The sequence below is a fragment of the Gadus chalcogrammus genome, chromosome 21 (genome assembly GCF_026213295.1).
Source record: "Gadus chalcogrammus isolate NIFS_2021 chromosome 21, NIFS_Gcha_1.0, whole genome shotgun sequence".
Classification (NCBI taxonomy): Eukaryota; Metazoa; Chordata; class Actinopteri; order Gadiformes; family Gadidae; genus Gadus; species Gadus chalcogrammus.
Genome location: NC_079432.1, coordinates 13,670,234 through 13,689,854, shown reverse-complemented (window position 1 = coordinate 13,689,854; position 19,621 = coordinate 13,670,234). Strand labels below are relative to the sequence as shown.

General features: G+C 46.4%; 1 protein-coding gene across 9 annotated transcripts in view; it reads right to left on the bottom strand.

Annotated features, from left to right (window-relative positions):
• Positions 1-19,621, bottom strand: part of ptprk (protein tyrosine phosphatase receptor type K) — a 107,156-nt gene that overhangs the window by 13,380 nt on the left and 74,155 nt on the right. For 3 of the 9 annotated variants that reach the window (XM_056581763.1, XM_056581765.1, XM_056581766.1), the window contains 15 exons: positions 18,902-19,084; positions 18,365-18,484; positions 17,922-18,031; positions 17,163-17,364; positions 16,690-16,795; positions 15,316-15,388; positions 14,576-14,698; positions 14,152-14,226; positions 13,968-14,004; positions 10,697-10,832; positions 6,712-6,741; positions 3,530-3,693; positions 965-1,155; positions 585-681; positions 209-285 (listed from right to left, as the gene is read on the bottom strand). In XM_056581763.1, the coding sequence (XP_056437738.1) occupies positions 209-285; positions 585-681; positions 965-1,155; positions 3,530-3,693; positions 6,712-6,741; positions 10,697-10,832; positions 13,968-14,004; positions 14,152-14,226; positions 14,576-14,698; positions 15,316-15,388; positions 16,690-16,795; positions 17,163-17,364; positions 17,922-18,031; positions 18,365-18,484; positions 18,902-19,084 (1,724 nt within the window). The remainder of the gene's footprint in view (positions 1-208; positions 286-584; positions 682-964; positions 1,156-3,529; positions 3,694-6,711; positions 6,742-10,696; positions 10,833-13,967; positions 14,005-14,151; positions 14,227-14,575; positions 14,699-15,315; positions 15,389-16,689; positions 16,796-17,162; positions 17,365-17,921; positions 18,032-18,364; positions 18,485-18,901; positions 19,085-19,621) is intronic. The other 6 variants (XM_056581769.1, XM_056581770.1, XM_056581771.1 and 3 more) reach the window with 3 other exon arrangements.

The window sequence follows — 19,621 nt, the reverse complement described above, 5'->3', positions numbered from 1 at the left end:
GATTGGCGGACTGGAAGATGTAAAACCTCACGCATGAGTGACACAGACGGCGTGCAATGTCCTGGTGGGATGGGTTGAACTTCAAAAATGGCGGATGCACAACTTGTATAGGCGATAAAGGTATAGAGGCCTGACATACGAGCGAGGGGGTGTGGTTTCGCTGGTTTCGTTGGGAGCCAATAGTAGCGTTCGATGCGTTTCCACTTACATCGATGTAGTTGGCGTTGATGTAATCGGAGGAGGGGTCGTCTTCAATAGGCTGAAGAATAACCCTTGAGTGGTCATCTGGAGGAGAGAGACAGGGTAGAAGGCAGAGAGGGGAGAAGAGAAACACGACGAGAGAGCAAAGCAACGAATAACATAGATTAGAGAACGGTCTTCCATTGGTAATGGCCTCACCACAGAAGGAATGCCATTTTGCCCAGTATTGCACCATACCTAGGAATAATGCACTATACTCTTACCCTTTCTGTCTCCCATGGTACGTTTTCTAGAGTCCATGGCTTAGGTTAAAAGCTAAGGTTACATTTTTAAAGTTACATTCGTCTGTAAAACTTCGAGCTGTGCGAAGTGTAGGTTCTTACAGGCTATGATGTTGCCGTAGCGATTCTTGGTGCGATTCTGATCCTTCTTGGCCACGTCCCATGAGGCCGACTGGCCTTCGAAGAAACTCTGCAACACCAACAGACAGGAACCGAATAACGATAAGTACAAAATAACACACTAAAATTCTAAAAGCCCAATACTATCCTGAAGCATCCTGCAGCCTTCTTGGTCAAACTGCCAACGCTGACAATGCTACTAACGTCGCCGACACGGCTAACATCGCCGTGGAAACCCCAGCCGTCAATACTCCTAACACTACTGTACTACACCTTGCTGCAGAAAAAAATCAAACCGGCAAACAAAATTTGATGACGAATAAACCAGCGCCGCCCCTTGCTTCCGATCCTCTGCGCCTTACTTCGTACTCCTCCTTGAAGCCGTAGCTGTCGGAGGTCTTCATCAGGTTGATGTGCTGCAGGAGGTCCGCCACCCTGATGGCCGGGTGCAGCTGGCCCGTCTGGTAGGGGGACTCGGCCCCCTCGCAGTGGTAGCGCGGCACGTCCAGCAGGCGGTTGTTCTCCGGCACCGCCGAGGCGCTGTGGTTCTCGTCTGGGGGGGGGGGGGGGAGAAGGGTGGGGGTAGAGGGGGAGAGCGTCAAAAACGGCGGGGGGGGATGCGGGATGGTGTCAAACACGCGTTGGCGAGCGCTCGGACCGGAGCGACCCTTGAGAGGACAGAGGGTCTGTCTGCGGTCTACTCACCGGTGATAGGGACTAGAGGTCGCAGCAGCAAGAGGAAGAGAGAGAGCAGAGGTTTAGTCGGGGGGTTAAGGGGGACGTAAGAGGCGATCCTGATGGATTGTGGTTAGCTCGACTGTTGACCATGGAGGGGGCTGAATGCAGGAGAGGGGCACAATGGATCTACACACGGGAACCAAATGTGGAGGACTCTTACGATTGCGGCGGAATGGTGCGCTAAGTCACAGCCGGCACTCCTCAACTGACATAGCAGTGTGGCTGGATGAAAACCGCACACAAGACGCGCACTTGTGCAGACATAACACGCACACACACACACACACACACACACACAAACGTGCACACGGGGATAGATGGGGATCATCTGTCGGTGCTCATCATATTCATATGGACATCGGATACTGACCAATACTAATCGGACTATAGTGGGTATTCATTCGCTGAAACGTGCATTTTTGGGCCGAGCCGGATGTGTCCGTCCCATGACTGACCCATCTCTTCTACCGCTGCTGATGATTATGAACTGACACCCTTTATTTTCTCCGGCTCAGCTCTGTTGGCCACGTCGGGCTGGCAGACACCACAGCCAAAAGAGTTCCTCATTAGGCCAATTAGCAGCAAACTCGACCAGACAATTGTGTCTCAACTCCCTTAACTTGCCCCCCCGGCCGGTGACGTGATAGTCCGGGACAGGTTGTGAGTGCAGTCTTCACTTCCCATTAGAGGGCGGGCTAACCGCGAGCTAATCAACATGATTTTGTTAGTTGGCGCGGGGTGGTGCGCGCGGCGGGGTGTTAACCCTGGCCCCCGGGGGCCTCTTCTGGCGCTGCATGGTGTCACACTTCACCGGAGACCGGAGACAAACAAGCCACGCCGTGTAACCCCCCTAGAGTTAGAGCTACATCAAATTCAGGAAGGCTAAAGCTTTCATAATTCACTCACATGGACGTGAGCCGCAACAGCTAACGTATCTAGGGAGGGGGGAAATAAATAATTTCCCTGCACACCAAGATGGCAGGTAGCCAAATAGGGCCTATAGCCGTACCGGAACAGCTATCCAGACAAATACATAGTGGCACACTGGAGCACACAGATGCAATTATTTTGTTTTTGAACTCGATGTCGTGGCTGTAATCTGCAGCCATTTTTTCCACAGTGTGAAATGTGTCTTCTTTCCATTCAAAAATTTGGCTCAATGCATTTTCGGGGACACATCTGAAAACCAGCCAACGCTGTGGAAATAATGAGGTCTCCGTGGGGGAATGTGTATCGTGGGAAAGCGATAACGGAATCAACATCAATACAGCTTGTGCCCGTCCCAGAAACCACAGCTGGGATTTCAATGATTCAGCCGGTTTGAAACGCATACTTAGTTACCAAACCGTGTCCTCCACGAAACACGTGGCGCTCACAACTTCACCCATGGTGCAGTGCGCGTACGAGCACTGTGAAACGTCCGGCCCTGGTCAGATCCCATGCACACACTGTATGTGGCGATTCAACGGCAAAAGGAATACAGGGAGCTGGGATTACACACCTACAAACATAGAGACTGAACATGGCGTGATGGGGTTTTGGGGGGATGGGGTGACTGTTGACGACTACTACACGATGGGTCACGTAATGGTTGGCGGTTGGAAGCCATGAGGCCATTGGTCTCACCTAGCACAGCAGTGGGCACCAGGGGGTCATTGGGCACTGCAAGAAGAAACAAGGTGAGCAACGCAAGTTTACATGGGGGAGTCTTAGATTGAGGTCGGGCAGATACCAGGGATAACCATCACTGGACCTGGGATAAACGCACACATAACTGGATATGTCCATGAGCGCACACACATGGCTCAGAAAGAGTATATCTCCACTGATCAAAATGGGAATGTGAGATCCCATATTAACATTGACTATAAAACACACCCTCTACATTGTTGACGCAGTCAACAAAAAATACGGTTCTCTTTTAGAAACAACCAAATAATGGTTGGTGGAAAGTTTTCCGTCATGTTGGTGGTTGTTAGATGTTAGAAGAAGAAAACAGAAAATAGAATAGAATACAAATAGAACAGCTAGAATAGTTAAGCACATAGGATGGATTACAATCTGTACATTAAAAATGAATAACGGATGTAAATAGTTATAAGGCCATAAACAAAATGTAGGTCAGGCATTGGGTTACAAAATACATTTTCAATGCCCCACAAACGGAGCCCTACAGGAGATGGACCTACATCTGTTGGCGGTGAAGCTGTGCGAATCCATGAAGGTCACGGCCATGGGGTCCTCGCCGTGAAGGGTGCTCTGGTCGGCATAGCTACGGTCCATCGCGTTCACCATGTGGGTCATCTCCTGCCGCGTCGTTCCAATGGCGTCTTTGCGCTTCTTCGCCAGTTTTCTGTCAAGATTGTCACGGTAGTACGAGACAGAGACAGAGAGAGAGAGAGAGAGAGAGAGAGACAGAGACAGAGACAGAGACAGAGAGAGAGACAGAGAGAGAGAGACAGAGACAGAGAGAGACAGAGACAGAGAGAGAGACAGAGAGAGACAAAGAGACAGAGAGAGAGACAGAGACTAGCGACAGAGAGAGACAGAGAGAAAAAGAGACAGATGGACAGAGAGAGAGAGACAGACACAGAAAGACAGAGCGAGAGAGAGACGGAGAGAGACAGAGATAGAGAGACAGAGAGAAAGTTGGAGAAGAGACAAAATGAGACCAAACCACAGCAGCCCTGCTTCATTTCTCCCCTCCCAGGATTGCCTCTAACTCTTCCCAGTCTTGCAGGAAATGGTGTGAAGTAATAAAAGATTGGCTTTTCTTTCTAAGCTGATTGGTTTGCTGAAGTACTTTCAACAAAGAGTAACCAAACACTTAAAGATGATCTTGGTGCAAGTGACAACAACAGGCTAACCCCGAGTTGAGTCAAACAGAAACCCAGATCCAAACACCATGTGTGTCATCACACCACAGGCAGTGATGGGCACCGATGTTTGAAATTAGTGCTTGGTTACTCTCTCTTCACATAGGGTCATTTTGCTAAAGTAAGGAATAACTTTAACCAATTTGACATTTCCTGGAGGCAAGCATGGCAATGCATTGTTGTCAGAAGGTTAGGTTTAGAAATGTACAGCAAGAGCCGAGGTCTGCCGACTGCTGATTCCTCCATCAGAGAAGAGCAACAAACAAGAGCAAACCAAGGATGGACAGGGGGGAGAGATTTGGGGAGGATGAAAGAAAGGTGTGTGTAGAAGACGGCATTTATTTAACAGTCCGTGGGCTCTAACAGGAGTGTGTGGGAAGAAGCATAACCACCGTCAGAGGGGAAAACCGACATCAATGAACGAGAAACACCGGGGAAAAAAACCTGTCGTGAACGAGGGTGATATATAAGGCAGCTGCCAGATGATAGCTGTCAAATAGCCTTATTTTTTTCGTTTTAGTCTTTTCAGGAAAGGAATCCATTAGTGTCCAAAGACACCCATTCACCAGAGCAATGAATAGCAAGGCAGGGCAGAGCAAATACGCATCACAGGGCTTAGGATCATGTCAAGATCAAGGTAGTATTGCAGGAATATAAAAACGTTATTGGAAATATTTGTATTCAACTTGATTCTGTTACTTGTCATTCTGCTCTTTGTCAGATCAGGGGATGGAGGGCTGCCTTCCCTCCTTTGAAAAAATGTAAAGCCGAGCCAGCGTTCACATCATTTCCAGCAAGAGAATGCAGCCATTGTCACCTTAGGACCCCAATAGACCTTTTTCATAAAGATGTCATCGTAAGAAAAGCACTGGTTATTCCTCATGACAGTAATTATCGGCCTTCTCCTTCGATGTAAAAGGGCAGGAGACTTAAACGTTCAAAGATATGTCTCCTACCTTTGTCGTTGAATATCTAAGGAGCAGATCCATAATTAGTGTTATGAGCGTGACCTGTGTATGTCCTATGATGAGACCTCTGTGTAAAGGGCCTTTGCACCAACATTTGACTGAGTTTACCTAGAGATCCAATAACAGAATACAATATTTAAGACTTTAAGAAGGTTGGCAGGCTAGGGACAAACTCCGACTTGTGCATCCCAGATATCAAATAGGGGGGAAGGGGCCTGGGGGTGAGACAAGGGGTACTTCAAGCATGGCAGAGCATGCAGGAACTTTATTATAAGCCAGACATTCACCAGTTAGGCCAACATCCCAAAAGCTGACTTATAGATCCCACCACCATCCAACCATCATAATCCTCAGGAGTCTTTTTCTTTTTTTAGAAAACACACATGTGGGATGAAGTTTGGTGAACCTTTGCCCACTGTGGCCCAACTTAAGATGTGTAGGGCTCTTACCTTTCCCCAGAACACAGCAGCGATAATAAGAGAGCATGCTAGGTGTAATTGGTTTTACCTCTTGACCTGAGATACGCCACCGCCACATGTATGACCACCGCTCACACACAAACACACACTCAGTAGAAAGACAGTGTTAGCAAAAGCCGACCAAAGCAGCACACAGGGTGTGTGTGTGTGTGTGTGTGTGTGTGTGTGTGTGTGTGTGTGTGTGTGTGTGTGTGTGTGTGTGTGTGTGTGTGTGTGTGTGTGTGTCAACGAGTTTGTGAGAGGGTGAAGTAGTGAAAAAGACTGCTCTGTAAAGACCAACACTAGAAAGAGAGTAGTTCTCACACCACCAGATAAAGAAAAAACACCACCCAAGAGCTATTAAAAACACTTCAAGAAACACCCTTTCGCATAACAGTAAACAGGTAGCTTCTAATCCACCAATAGGAAAGAGTCCTCCAGAATCCCCATGACACCTGTGACTTGATGGGTGGATGGGTGATCACATGACTACATGCACACAAAGAGCTACATCCTTAGACAGTGCAGCATTCTTTTTTCAAATAACACCAGCGGGGGGTTCGAAGCGTCCCACTTGAGGCCTGCTTACATCCTACATCTGAGCAACTTTGTCGCATGTAGAGGATACCAGGGCTGAGGTCAATCCACTTTCAGTTCAACCACTCCAGCAAACTACTGTTGTAGGCCTCGGCTAGGATGATATACTTCATTCTAGACAGCGTTTTCCCTTTCTTGGTCGTCCTCCCAAAATATAAAAATTGTTGACAAAAATTAAAATAGAAAATGAAAAATGGCGGTATTTAAGCATGGGTATAAAAGGAATACACCGTAGAAGTAGTTGGCTGGAATGAAGGTGAATTGACCCTGACCCTGGAAAGACGTCAATGAGGATGGCAGAGGCTGGTTGATTAGAGTTGATAATGTGTTTTGTCTTGAAAAAAGTATACTGCATCTTTAAAAAAAAATGTAAATTAATAAAAAGAAGAAAAGGAACAACATCTAGCCACTAGTTTGCCCATTAAGATAGCAGCAGCTTGGTTAGCTGGTCGTTGATTGGTGGTCTACTTACAGGTAATAAGAGTATGAATAGTAGGTCCTCCTTGGGTTGTGAGCCAATCAAAAAAGCAAAGAGTGAGACACAAGGGTCATGAATATGCATATTAGGACATTCCCTGTCCTGTCCCCAACCACCAACATTACATCAAATAAACAAAATGAAAACAGTCGTTTTCCTATCTTACATCTGAGACTACCTCCAGGGCATGCAGGGGAGTATTGGCTAATACAGTTTACTTTACAGCTAAAGCTCAAGTCTAGATTAATATTATGACAGCCACACTTAAAAAGAATATGGTGACGGTACAATTAAATATGAAGACACATTTATCATCATGCATTTCACTTACTTTGTAGATATTCTTTAATTCTCTACCGTTTTGTTAAAGTGAACACAGGCCTCTCTAAAAAGCTGCCTGTTGACCTGATTGATCTTGTTTAGAAATGTAAATATCTTTATCCCTTAATATTGTGTTATTATCGTCACTATCACTACATATACATATTTAACATTGGGTGCATTGAAAGACACCAGATCTGTTCAATTAATGCAGCAGGCGTTTCAACTTCCTGTAAAACAAGCATGATGTCATTATGATGCCATCATGTCCCACCATTTTAAAGATGCAGTATTGTTCAAAGTTGTAAAAAGTCAAAAATAAAATGATGATAATGAAGATTGATCTCCCTGGAACCCTTTCAGAAAAATTATTAAATCTAACAGTAACTTTTTGGCACAACCCTCAAATGTACACAGACATTAATCACAATTCACAAAGCGTCTTGGTGAAATAAATATAATCTCCCGAAGGTTGTCATAGCTGAAATTATCCCGAGATTCAACCGAAATTAAGTGGTTTGCAAAAGAGAACAAACTACCAAAATCGGAACCCTAACAAATGTATTAAAGATAATGCAAAAAATAAACTTTCTGTGCTTCACTACAATTCATATACTTCACGTCATGAATTTCTTAGAAATGTTGGCTTACAGTCCTCAAACATATACAACCTACAATTCTAGCATCAGATATAACTTAAAAGCCAGAAATCACCCAAGCAACTTTTAGAGAAAATCATGGATGTAATATAGTAGTATTGTTTACCAGTGTATCCCATGAATAACAGAAAGGTATCACAAAGAACAATTACATTGTAATTGTATGATTTCCATTATATCATAACACGATTTATATTAATAATTATAAGAGACGTTTGAGATTTACTTTTGAGAAGAAGATAATTGTAGGTCTGGTGTTTAAATGTCACATTTGCCAAGAATCAGTTCGCAATCTTGGCTTGTACTAGAGACACAGATGCTCCATCCAAACCTGATGGTTATTAATATAATAAGAGTGTATGTCTGGGTGTATTAACGTACATTAAGTACCTCCCTGGTCAAATATAAGTAATACAATGATAGCTTTCTCGCAGCAGGGTTCATTTGTGACCTCAGCAGAAATTTTAATAAATCAAGGCATGTGCTTTAGTGGGACCAAATGTGCTGAATTTAATTCATCGTGATAATTATGGGGAAAATAAGAAAAGAGCTGAAAAGTCAAAAAGGGTCAGACTGCCACTGTTGCCTGGAGACCAGGAGTCACTGCTAACTACCCAATGTATTTTAATTGGCCACAATGGGTCATATATATATATATATATATATATATATATATATATATATATATGGCCAGTAGAATATATACGATGCATGTCGATTATTAATGGTTGGTTTGCACTTTTTGGAACGCTGCTCCGCTTCAGACTTTTGGCAAAGCCAATAAATGTAAATGTGGATGATATTTACAATGGTCTCCTAGGGGGCGTATGCAAAGTGACAGTTTCCTCATTACACCTGCTATAACAGGGCTGCGGCGCGTTCCAAACAGGGGACCTCAAATGAGGGTCGACGGAGAGGTAGACGCACGCCGTGTTTATTCACTTCCCACTAAAACACGTGTGCGCGCTAACACAGGTAAATATGTGCCCTGTGCCCAGGAAAACATATAACCGCCCTAATTGGTCCTGTGAGCCTGCCTGAGACAAATGCGATTTTATAATATAGATTCAGTACATTTGTAACTTTTATTTATTTGGTTGTTTTTGCAACTCTTTTCCTGTATATTACCCTACTGAAATACATTATATGGTGACAAAAAACTGTTGAGCATAACTTGACCGGCACAGTACATGTATTGTCTGAGAATAACCACCGACGCAGCATCACCACGTCGCCCACACCCAACATCTGCCTGTTCGCCTGGTGCGCGTTCGTCTTTTTATTAGTGATGTTGTTGTGCGCTCCGTGGTGAAATACCGCCTCTCATCCACGACATCATGATTAACGGGACCTAGACCCCCGCTTCCCCATCTCTGTAATTCATAGTTAACGACTTTAATAAAACGATGACAGACTGGGTCAAGTAATGCATTAGCATATATAGTGGAGGTAAAAAAGAAAAAAAAGAGGAGGGGGTGCTAAATACACAATCATTTAAAAGGACTTGATTTTTCATTGCCGGGATACACCTCTAATATATGTGAAGCCGCTCAGGAATTCAGATTGACAAAATACATTCCCTTTTCGTTGTTCATTTTAAGCTTTTATTAGAACACCATCATTAACCAGATGAATGGATCACGATATACAGCATGAAGGCTAGGGTAGGGCCCGCGCGTCGTTAAGAAACCTGTCTGCAGTACATTAAATGGCCGCACGATGGCGCCATACACCTCACGCTGACGATGAAGAGACTAAAGCTGAGGGCGGTAGCTACTGCTATTACACCCTGTAGGCTATAACAGAGGCTCTCAAACACTCAAACAGCGAGCCCGTTGGTGGACCATGGTACAGGCTGTAGAAGGATGTGCTGCCCCTAGAATAACTTGGACCGTGTATTAGCATTTCAATGACGAGTGACGACAGAATACAGTGGTGGTGGTCATGCATCAGCTGTACATTTTAAACGCCCTTTCTGATATTTGTCATTACCTTTTAGAAATATGTTCAACTGCACTGCCTTGTAATGAATGCACACCATAGGACTCTGTGCTTTGGATTGGTCATTCGAGGCAAACGCTTTGGAATCAAAAAATAAATCCTCACCACATTTCTGCATCTCAATTGTGCCTGGGGGCACTTCCATGAGTTTAATACCTTTCTCCCCGCTGTGTCCACAATGCCACTACCAAAGCACTACTGGCTACAGGTCCCTGACTTCAATAATGATCAATCAATAATGAGGTCATGCGTGACCCAGACGCCTGAAAACCAATCAAGACCGGGGTGTTGTCCACAGCCCCCCCTTAGCCCTTATCCTTATTCAATACCGAATTGTTTTAGTCTCTAGTCAGCACTTTAACGACGGAAAGGGGAAAAATCCTCAAATCAAATCATCTTACTTTCTGCACAACTGGAGGCAGTGAAAAGTGCTCCGGGTTGTTTTTTAGAACCTAGTTCTTCATTAAGTTCCCTGTGATCCTTATGCTAAATCCTCCTCCTAGCCTCAGTCCTACTCTTCACTTCCTGCCACAGCCCTAGATGTTCTGTTAAAGCACCTCAGGACTGACTGTGCCTCAACAACGCCTCAATAGAGAGGAAGCTCCCCAGGTCAGAGGTCATAGCCAGCCCCCGCCGCGCACCAATGCGATCCATTAAAAACAACCACAACCACTATGGCTACGAGACAGGGGAAGCAGAAGGCTGGTTCAGAAGGGAGATCAACGGTAATGGTGGATGACATGGTAGATGGATGGCTCGTATGGTGCAGCACGCACACTGGAACCAACACAACAACAGCACAACAACGAGAGCGCTGTGAGCGAGTGAGCGTGTTGCTGCGTTCGGGTGGCAAGTCCTACATGTGTGCGACGTGTGTGTGTGGCCGACTTGTTCTCCTCTCATTGTGGTGTGTGTGTGTTTGTGTGTATGTGTGTGTGTTCGGGTGAGGGCCTGGGGAGTGTGTGTGTGTGTGTGTGTGTGTGAGTTGGATCACTTACCTCTTCTTCACCAGCAGGATGGCCACTAGCACCAGGAGAATGAAGACCAGGACGCCGGCACTGATGCCCGCAATCTTCACCACCCGGTCCGTCTGCTTGGCCGGGTCCGGGACCACTTCTGGCTCCTCGGTCGCACCTGAAGAACCACAATGTTTATTGGATTTTGGTCTAATTTGATTTTTTATTTTGCCTTCAGACATTTCTGAGTGAGACACTTGGTTGGTTTTCTTTCTCTTTCTTGACTTTTTTCACAGTGCAAAAACAAGAATAGAAAAAACAACTAATAATAAAAGTAAGCCTGTTTTAAGGAAACAATGAGAACCGGGACCCCCGCTAAATCCCACTGAAATTTGAGTGGGTTTGGTTCAGGAAAGGTCCTCCAATAACTAAACGGTTTGCTGCGAAAAGACAGCAACAAACTTTAATGGAATGCATCTGTGAGAACCTAGGCCTGAAACCAAACTAAAACTGTTCTTTTGAAGAGCATTCCTGACGAGTGACTCATTTGAATTTCCTGGTAATCTCTCCCTCTCCCACCTTCGCCGGGTCCGTAAAACACTGTCATCCATAACTAATCGGAATAAAATGTCTGACTCATCCAGACTGTAGGCCGTTGGGAAGCACATGGACGCTCTCCAAATCAGAGGGAAAAAAAAAGAGCCCTAGTTCATCATGTGAGACACGCTCAGGCCTCCCCGCTGCAGTGCGGGGTGCAGGCCTGCTTAGCGTTAGGTGGGCCGTGCTCTCCCAACAGTTCCATGTAAGGAACCATGTGTGTGCGCGGCGGACTCCACTGGCACCGCTCCAATGGAAAAGACGTTAACCGTGACGTCTAAAATGAATAATAACTAACAAATCAATTAACCGCTTTTTTTCTACCTCTTTCAACTGCAACGCCGCGATAAACTCAACGGCTAGACTTTTTGTTGCCTTTCGGTTTTTGACCCGAGGGGAGTCTGCACACGCACAGCCCTCTATTTTCAAATGTTGTCCCAGGGTTTCATTTCACCTCGGGCTCTGGATTCCACCGTGCAGCCTCAGGGACGGCACTCTGATTCCCTCAGGCTGTGGATACAAACTACAGCTCCAGATAGCCAAGCCCCGTGTTTGAATTAGTCAATGACCAGACCCGGTGAGGTAAATTGTAAGCGCGGTGTCCGTGGCCCACGTCAATATATCCACGGCGGGCTGTGGTCGTTATTTCACTTGCAGCAGCACACAAGAAATTCAGCCTTTGGCACAATTTGTCGTGTTAAATAAAACAATTTTTGCAAAGTGTACAAATATTTACCCGGGATTGGTCACAATACCGTTTACAAAAAAGACAATAGCAACTGCCAAATGTGTTTCAACCAGGCAGAGTCGTGATAACTATAATACCAAGGGTACTACTGTATGGGATATTATTTAATCTGAATAACAATAATACTGGTGGACGGATCCCATAGAGGGCCGTCTTGATCTGTATAGGAGCCGAGGCACAACAAGTCCCCTGTCACCACTGACACATGTTGATTACTGTGTTATTGTTAAATAATCTCTTAATGTCCTGCCGCAGTCATTATTCCACACTCTTCACTGTAACCTCGTCATAACGGCCGTGGTGTTTTTAACATGTGTTCGTTTTATTGAGCCTCAACGGCTATTTGTCGCTAGTATGTCATCAAATCCACAGTATAGATGTTTTTGTGATCTTAAGCCCTGCTTAGGGATGTCATCAGCAGCACAACAGAGTTGTGTTGCTCTGGCAGCAGAACAACATCATACGGTATTAAGTTAATCCGGCCGATCCTGCCCACAGCTACTTTATAGTTCAATATAATACAAAAAATATATAAATCTATCGAATTGTGATCCGTCCAGTAATGCCTCACGGCAACAAGAAAAAATCGGTAATCTCCCCGCGGCTCACGATCTTGGCCACACAAACGTGTGGAGACAGCCCTCCTCCCTGCCGTGTTACTGGGTTCAACATCACTAGCCGCTTTCATTTAGTTTCAAGCATCTCATATAATAAGCCCAGACCCCACATGACGAGTGCGCCCCCCTCCTCCATTATTAGCAGGGGGCAAAGCACCAGGACCACTGAGGTACTGAATCCAGGTCAGTACACACACCCTGAGGGGGGACGTGACAATAGAAAACATCCAGGATGACCCAATAAGAGCCCCCTGCCCCCGTCTCACACACACACACACACACACACACACACACATGCACGCACATTCGCACGCACGCACACACACGCGCACACACACACACACACACACCAAGAGCCTTGGACGACCTCTGTCCATTAGCGTTAGTGCGTCTTTAGACAATATTAAATCTACTCCACTCGTGTTGGCTTATGGGCCCTGGAGCTAAACGGGCCGACTGCGTTTTTAGCTCACTAGTCACTTTGCTGGCCTGGCCGCTGCTGGTTATCCAGTATAAACACACAGGCCATTATTCTGTGGCTGGATTCAGACTGTTTGATGAAATCTGCCTCTTTCAACCGTCAGGGTTTATGCATTTACCCATTATTTGTAGGGCGTTTTCTCTTTGTGCCATTTCTGTGCCGATAACTCGAAGCACTGCTTGGTAAACGGTTTGCTATGGTCAACCTTCAAATGAACACAAAAATAACCAACTTAATTTTTTTTTAAATATGTGGTGTTTGTGCTCTCTGGTGATACGTGGAGACGCGAGGAGGCCTACGCTCTCGCTCAGTGAAATGATCAAGGTCAGATTTATCGGAAAATATCCCTCCACAGTACAGATAGAGAGAGAGTGAAGGGGAGGGGGGGGGGGGGGGGGGAATGAGAAGGAGGCGGCAAAGGGATTATGTCCACACCATTTAGAGGTTGAGAGTCTGATAATCTGGCAGCATATGGTTCCTAGTGCAAACATGATATTTAAACCAAGCACATACACACCCACTCACACACACACACACACACACACACACCCCCACACACACACACACACTAAGTCATCCCTACCCACTATCAAAAAAGACCTACAATAAAAACAGACTAAAAACAGACAAACCAGATTATAAACATCGGATCAGATATTGTCAACTAGAGCCGGGCAACGGACAAAAACATGAAAAATTAACATGGCAATGACAGCGACACCTCTGGCGACAGTCAAGCCTTTACGAGAGCATATTAATTCGGTTTTGTTTGGTTCCCATCTCGCCCCTGTAGTTGGCATCCCTTAATAAAGGAAGTGCCCCCCCCCCCCTTCTTGATTCAGAGGGGTAGGACAGGCCTGGCTCCCTCACCTTTGGTTGCTAGTCTCAGGCACTGGGTCTTGGTCTCCTGCAGGGAGGAGAGAGAACAACACGTTAACACAGGGCGGTGACCAGGTGTGTGATGACCAGGTGTGTGATGACCAGGTGTGAGATGACCAGGTGTGTGATGACCACGCCTCGTGGACGTGCTGGTGGTGGCGGTGGGAGGCCTCACCCGGTCCGTGCTGCTGACCGCTTGCAGTAGGATGTTGTAGTTCTTCCTCGGGGCCAGCGGAGGGTTCCAGAAGCCCTGGGGAGCGAGGAGCAGGCCGTTTGAACCCTGATCTCACCGGTTAAAGACCTCCACTGTCAGCTCTGAGGTCTGAAGGGCAGCGCCGGCGTGTGGCCCGGGATCTTAGACGGCGCTTCATATTCAATCGCCTCATAGGCTATACACCTGATGAAGGTGGACCCACCCAAACACCGGGGTTCTTAGCTAACACTCCCTTGGGATCCAGTGGATCCCAAGGGAGTGTGAGCTAAGAACCCCGGGTCAATGCAGGCTTTGATCGCCCGCCCAAAGGGAGCTGCAGCGATCTGTGCGTGGTTCTAACCACAAGAACAAAACCTGAGCGCTGCCAATGGCTGGGGAGGCTCACCTGGTAGGTCCGGTTGTCCCCGACGGTGAAAGGTAGAGGCTCTGGCAGGCTGCTGGGGGGCAGCTGGGCCGCAAAGTAGTATGGAGAGTTGCTACTTAAGGCGCTGGTGTAGGACAGAGGAACCTTGAGGGGGGAGAGGGGGCGGGTTAGTGGAAGGTGCAGTTGGAAGTAAAATGGATACCAACATAAATAATATATATATATATACTAGAGCTGTCAAGCGATTAAAATATTTAATCGTGATTAATCGCATTAATGTCATAGTTAACTCACGATTAATCGCAAATTATTTTTCTATGCTAAATATCCCTTGATTTTTTTGTCCCATAATTCTTCTCATTTTAATTCTCTTATCAACATGGTGAATTGCATCGGCTTGCCTTGTGCAAATGATTTTTTATTGATAACAACATTGGCATATACTGATCAAAACAGGACGATACAAAAAAAGAGCCTATAGTGCAATTATACGACTGCTTTGAACAAATGTCATTTGAACATAGCAGTCAGGCTACTGCTACTTTGTTTTGAGCCAAAGAAAAAAATAAATAATAATAATAATTACGTTAATCGCGCGATCATTTTTTTAACGCCGATAAATTTGGTTTGCGTTAACGCCGTTAATAACGCGTTTAACTACACATATGAAGTGAGGCAAGTTATGAACTGTGATAACCATTTTTTTTGCCTTTTAATAACAGAGTTCATGGTCGGAAACTGAATGGCTTTTTATGGCTGACCTGGTAGCAGTCAGAGGAGGCCTGGCGACGGGATCGCTGCGGGTTCACCTCCGCCACCACGATCTGATACACACTAGTGGAGGCACACACAACAATAACACACTCAACATACTGATGGGATACACACTAGAGTAGAACGTACAACACAATAACACACGTATCTGATACACACTAGAGCAGAACATACATCACAATAACACACTGATCTGATACACATTAATGGACTTCCCACACCACAATAACACACTGATCTGATACACATTAATGGACTTCCCACACCACAATAACACACTGATCTGATACACATTAGGGGACTAACACACTCAACAGCCTGTGATTCTGATACATACTAGAGCATAGCACGCAACACAACAATGCACTCAAAACATGTTAACGATTATTATCTTAAAATAATGTAAAGATGGCGCGCTCCTTTGAGAAGACCAGAACAACAGAAGCCATCGGAATAGCACAGGCCTTCATCCACATATTATTCGGCTCCAAACATTGTCAATTTACAGTTTTTACATATCTCCCTGGTGCAGCGATCTGGCATCCGAACAGACAGACAGACAGACATGCCTTCCTTCATGCCCCCCCTCCTCCCTCCTCCCACCACCACACACACACACACACACACACACACACACACACACACACTCCTCTGCCCTGGGGTCTGCCAGAATGTTAGTGCAGATGGACACTATCGAGCCAAACGCCCACCCGACCAACAGCCCCCACCCCACCCACACACACGCACACATGCACACAAACACACGCACACACAAACGCGCGCACAAATGAATAAGCATGTCAGGTTGGCATGTATCAGTGTTAAGTCCTTATGTATGCATCCCTGCATTTCAATCCATGACAGTCTGTGTGCCGTCTGTCAGTGTGACGGCCTGCATGGGTGTGTGTTAATCTGCAGCCCGCTCCGACCTGGCCAAGCTCCGGTGCACCTCATGCAATGTTGAAATGATCGCCCTATATCTGTCTTCGGACCGGCGGGCGCATAAGGATTGGATAAAAATGTCTTTGCAGGACTCCACTTCTGCCTTCTCGTTTGTTCACGTATAAAATAAGTGTTTTGAAGCTGGTTAGTTTAGACTTTGCCGTCCAAGAACAATAAATAGACGGCACATTACGTAAGATAACAAGTAATAATTAAAAGGATGAAAAAGGAGCACGCCATAATGAGTGTTATGAGCGACACCGGTGCTTATCCTACACACAAAGACAAAGGGTCTATTACATCCCTAGATGTGCCCAAACCCATGAAGGATGTGGCCTTGGTCCTTCTGAAACTGTACATGACACATGCACACACGCGGCGCATCCCTCCGTGGGGCCCGCGTGTGGCCGTGGTCGTACCTTATGGGGGCTCCCTTGGCCTGGGCGGGTTTGAGCAGCACGGTGATGGTGGTGGCCGTCTCGTTCAGGAAGGCCTCCGAGCCGTCGTACTCCTCCAACGTCGGGGCTGGGGTGGGGGGAAGGAAAGGCAATGGAGGGAGAGGGTCAAGCATGGATCGCTGGCTTCTATGTATGCTGTGTAGACAAATAGGATCCCATTGTCATGCAAATACATCCTCGTCACAAACGGCCAGCCAAATAGCCCAGGCAAATAATGATAGAGGCCGAAACAAAAGAAATACATTCTAATGTTTATAAAAATTTTAGCATTACTAAAAAGTAGCACGTGATATTTATTATTTTATATAGTATTACATCAGTATAAAGTCACATTTCCAGGCCTCTTTTACAGAAACCTTTGGAATCTCTCTTAAAACCGCATTTGTTTAAAAAACGTTTTTTAGATCTCGATGCAGAAGGAGAAGTTGTAATACCTGAAATATTTGTGGAAACGTTGAGCGTGGTGGCCTGCCCAAACCCTTTGGAGGTGGACGCCCGTATGGAGAACTGGTAGGTCACCCCGGGGTGCAGCGGGGAGAACAGGTGCTGGGTGGTGTTGGACGGGAGGGACACCACCAGCCCCGTGCGCTGGAGCGGCACAGAGGGGTCGAAGGAGCGCAGGCCGCTGTAGCTGATCTGGGGAGGGGGAGGCGGGGGGCGCTCTGGTTACACACGTATCCATCACATCAACGGCTTCACCTTATTCTGAATGGAAATAGTGTGTTGAAGTCAACATGCTGCCTCCACAGGGTGTATGGCTTTAAGGGGACTCCAACGCAACTTTAACCTTGAACGTTCTGCAGTAACCGGACCGTGTCAATTGTTGCTTTGGAATAACTTCACTTAACTGCGTCAAAGCCAGTTTAGATCGGCGGCGAGACTTATCCGTTTTGGACCGCTGCTGAGAATGTTGCAGCGGTGTGAAGTGGTTAGCTGCAGGGAGCGACTGAAGCCCTCGCATTGGCGTCTGAAGAGATTTACTGTATCAAATCACAAGGTGTGCCATTGGAACGGTTTCGATGCTACTTTGTTTGAAGTGGCCTGAGGTTTGTGTTTTGTATTTGGATTGGCCGACGCATTGCCAGCTCCTGACTACTGGCATAACCTACGCATGACCTGTCTCTCTAGAGACACTGACGGCTTCACAACGTTGCACGTTGCAGCGATGTTTTGACCGCCTTTAGCGGTCATACCTCGTATTGGATGATGATCCCATTGGGCTCGGCCGGTTCCTTCCAGTACAGGTGGATGCTGTCTTCATACGGAGTGGCTTTCACCGACTGGCCGGGAACAGGACCCGGGACTGTTGGTGCACAGAGAACACCGCACACGCACACACACAACTAATCAACAGAAGTTAACTCTGAGGAGCTTGCAGAAGTGTATCTTTTTACTTTTGTGTGCGCGGGCGCGTGCGTGCGTGCGTGCGTGCGTGCGTGCGTGTGTGTGTGTGTTTGTAGGTGTGTGTCTTAGTGCAAGCATGCTTGTATTTATGTGTATGTGTTTTGCATTTATGTGTGTGTGCGTGTGTGCATATGTATGTGTGTGTGTTTGTGTGCGAGTGCGTATGCGCATACGTGTGCGTGTTAGTGTGTGCCTTTGTGCATGCGTGTGCCTTGGTGTCATATTGCCGCACCATCCTCATCCGTCTGGATGACGGTCTCATCACTCTCCTTGCGCCCCTCGGGGTTGGTCAGGATCATCTTCAGGCTCACGTTGGTGTAGGGTGGCAGGTTGCCCACCAGGTGGCGCGGAGCTGTATCCACAGGGCGCAATCAACAGTTTGTTGTTAGTGACAACCCTGCATTACTGCATATGAATTGAGCTTTACGAGGAGTGACACAGTGTGTCTATACATGCCCGGTAACACACTCAAGTTAGAAAAACACTTGTAAAGATGATTCAGTGTCCAACGAGCCTTACAAGTAAGGCTGGGGACAATCAAAGCATACAGTCTTGAATATCATATATCTAAATCCTCAAACGAACTGAAGCTACAAAATAATTGCTGTACAAGTAACCACAGGAATCTGAAACGCGAGATCAGCAATTATATTTAGGTTGAACGCTACAGAAAAAGAGGGGAATTACCAATTGCTTATTTATTGACTTTTCAATAAAAAACAACTCCCATCGATTCCCCCCAGCTTGGACCTAAGGCCGACAGGCTCACCTTTAGGGTCCATGTCCAAGCAGCCATGTTTGCTGCGGTTGCTGGCCGTCATGTAGTGGTAGCAGATGGTGACGTTGAAGGTGTGGCAGCGAGTGATGTTGTAGCCCAGCGACTCCCAGTCCACCGCGATCAGACGCGACCGGGTCTCGGCAATCTTCAGCCGCTTGGGAGTCCGCATGGGTTCTGTGGATTAGAGAGAGACAGAGAGGAAGAGAGACGGGGAAGAAGAGAGAATGGGTGATTTGCATCTCGATCAAGATGGCGAAGAGGGTGAGGTTTTTTGATGGGGGGGTCAAAGTTCACACGGACAATTATTGTGATTATTTCTGTTGACCGTAATACATGCAGAAGTTTGGGACATGAAACTGAAACAAAAAGGATTGCATTGATTTGACAACATTGATTTGACATGTGACGGCCTCACACGGGCATAAATAAGGCCGCTCTGGGCAAGATTGTAGAAGTTGCAGTGCTGAAGTCACATCTAATTGAATCGTTGTCTCACTCTCGCAATCACATGAAGTCAGATGAAATCAAACACAAACAAACCGAAACAAAAACCACCACCGGAGCAACTTTAAACCCATCTCCCTTGATTCAAAATAGACCCTCCTAACGTCCCATTTGTCTGCTTTCCGCAAGACTTCAAAGAGCTCTAGAAGCTAACGATTGTTGTTAATTTGTATCCCGTCTGGGTTTGGCTCAGTTTCGGTAATGTGT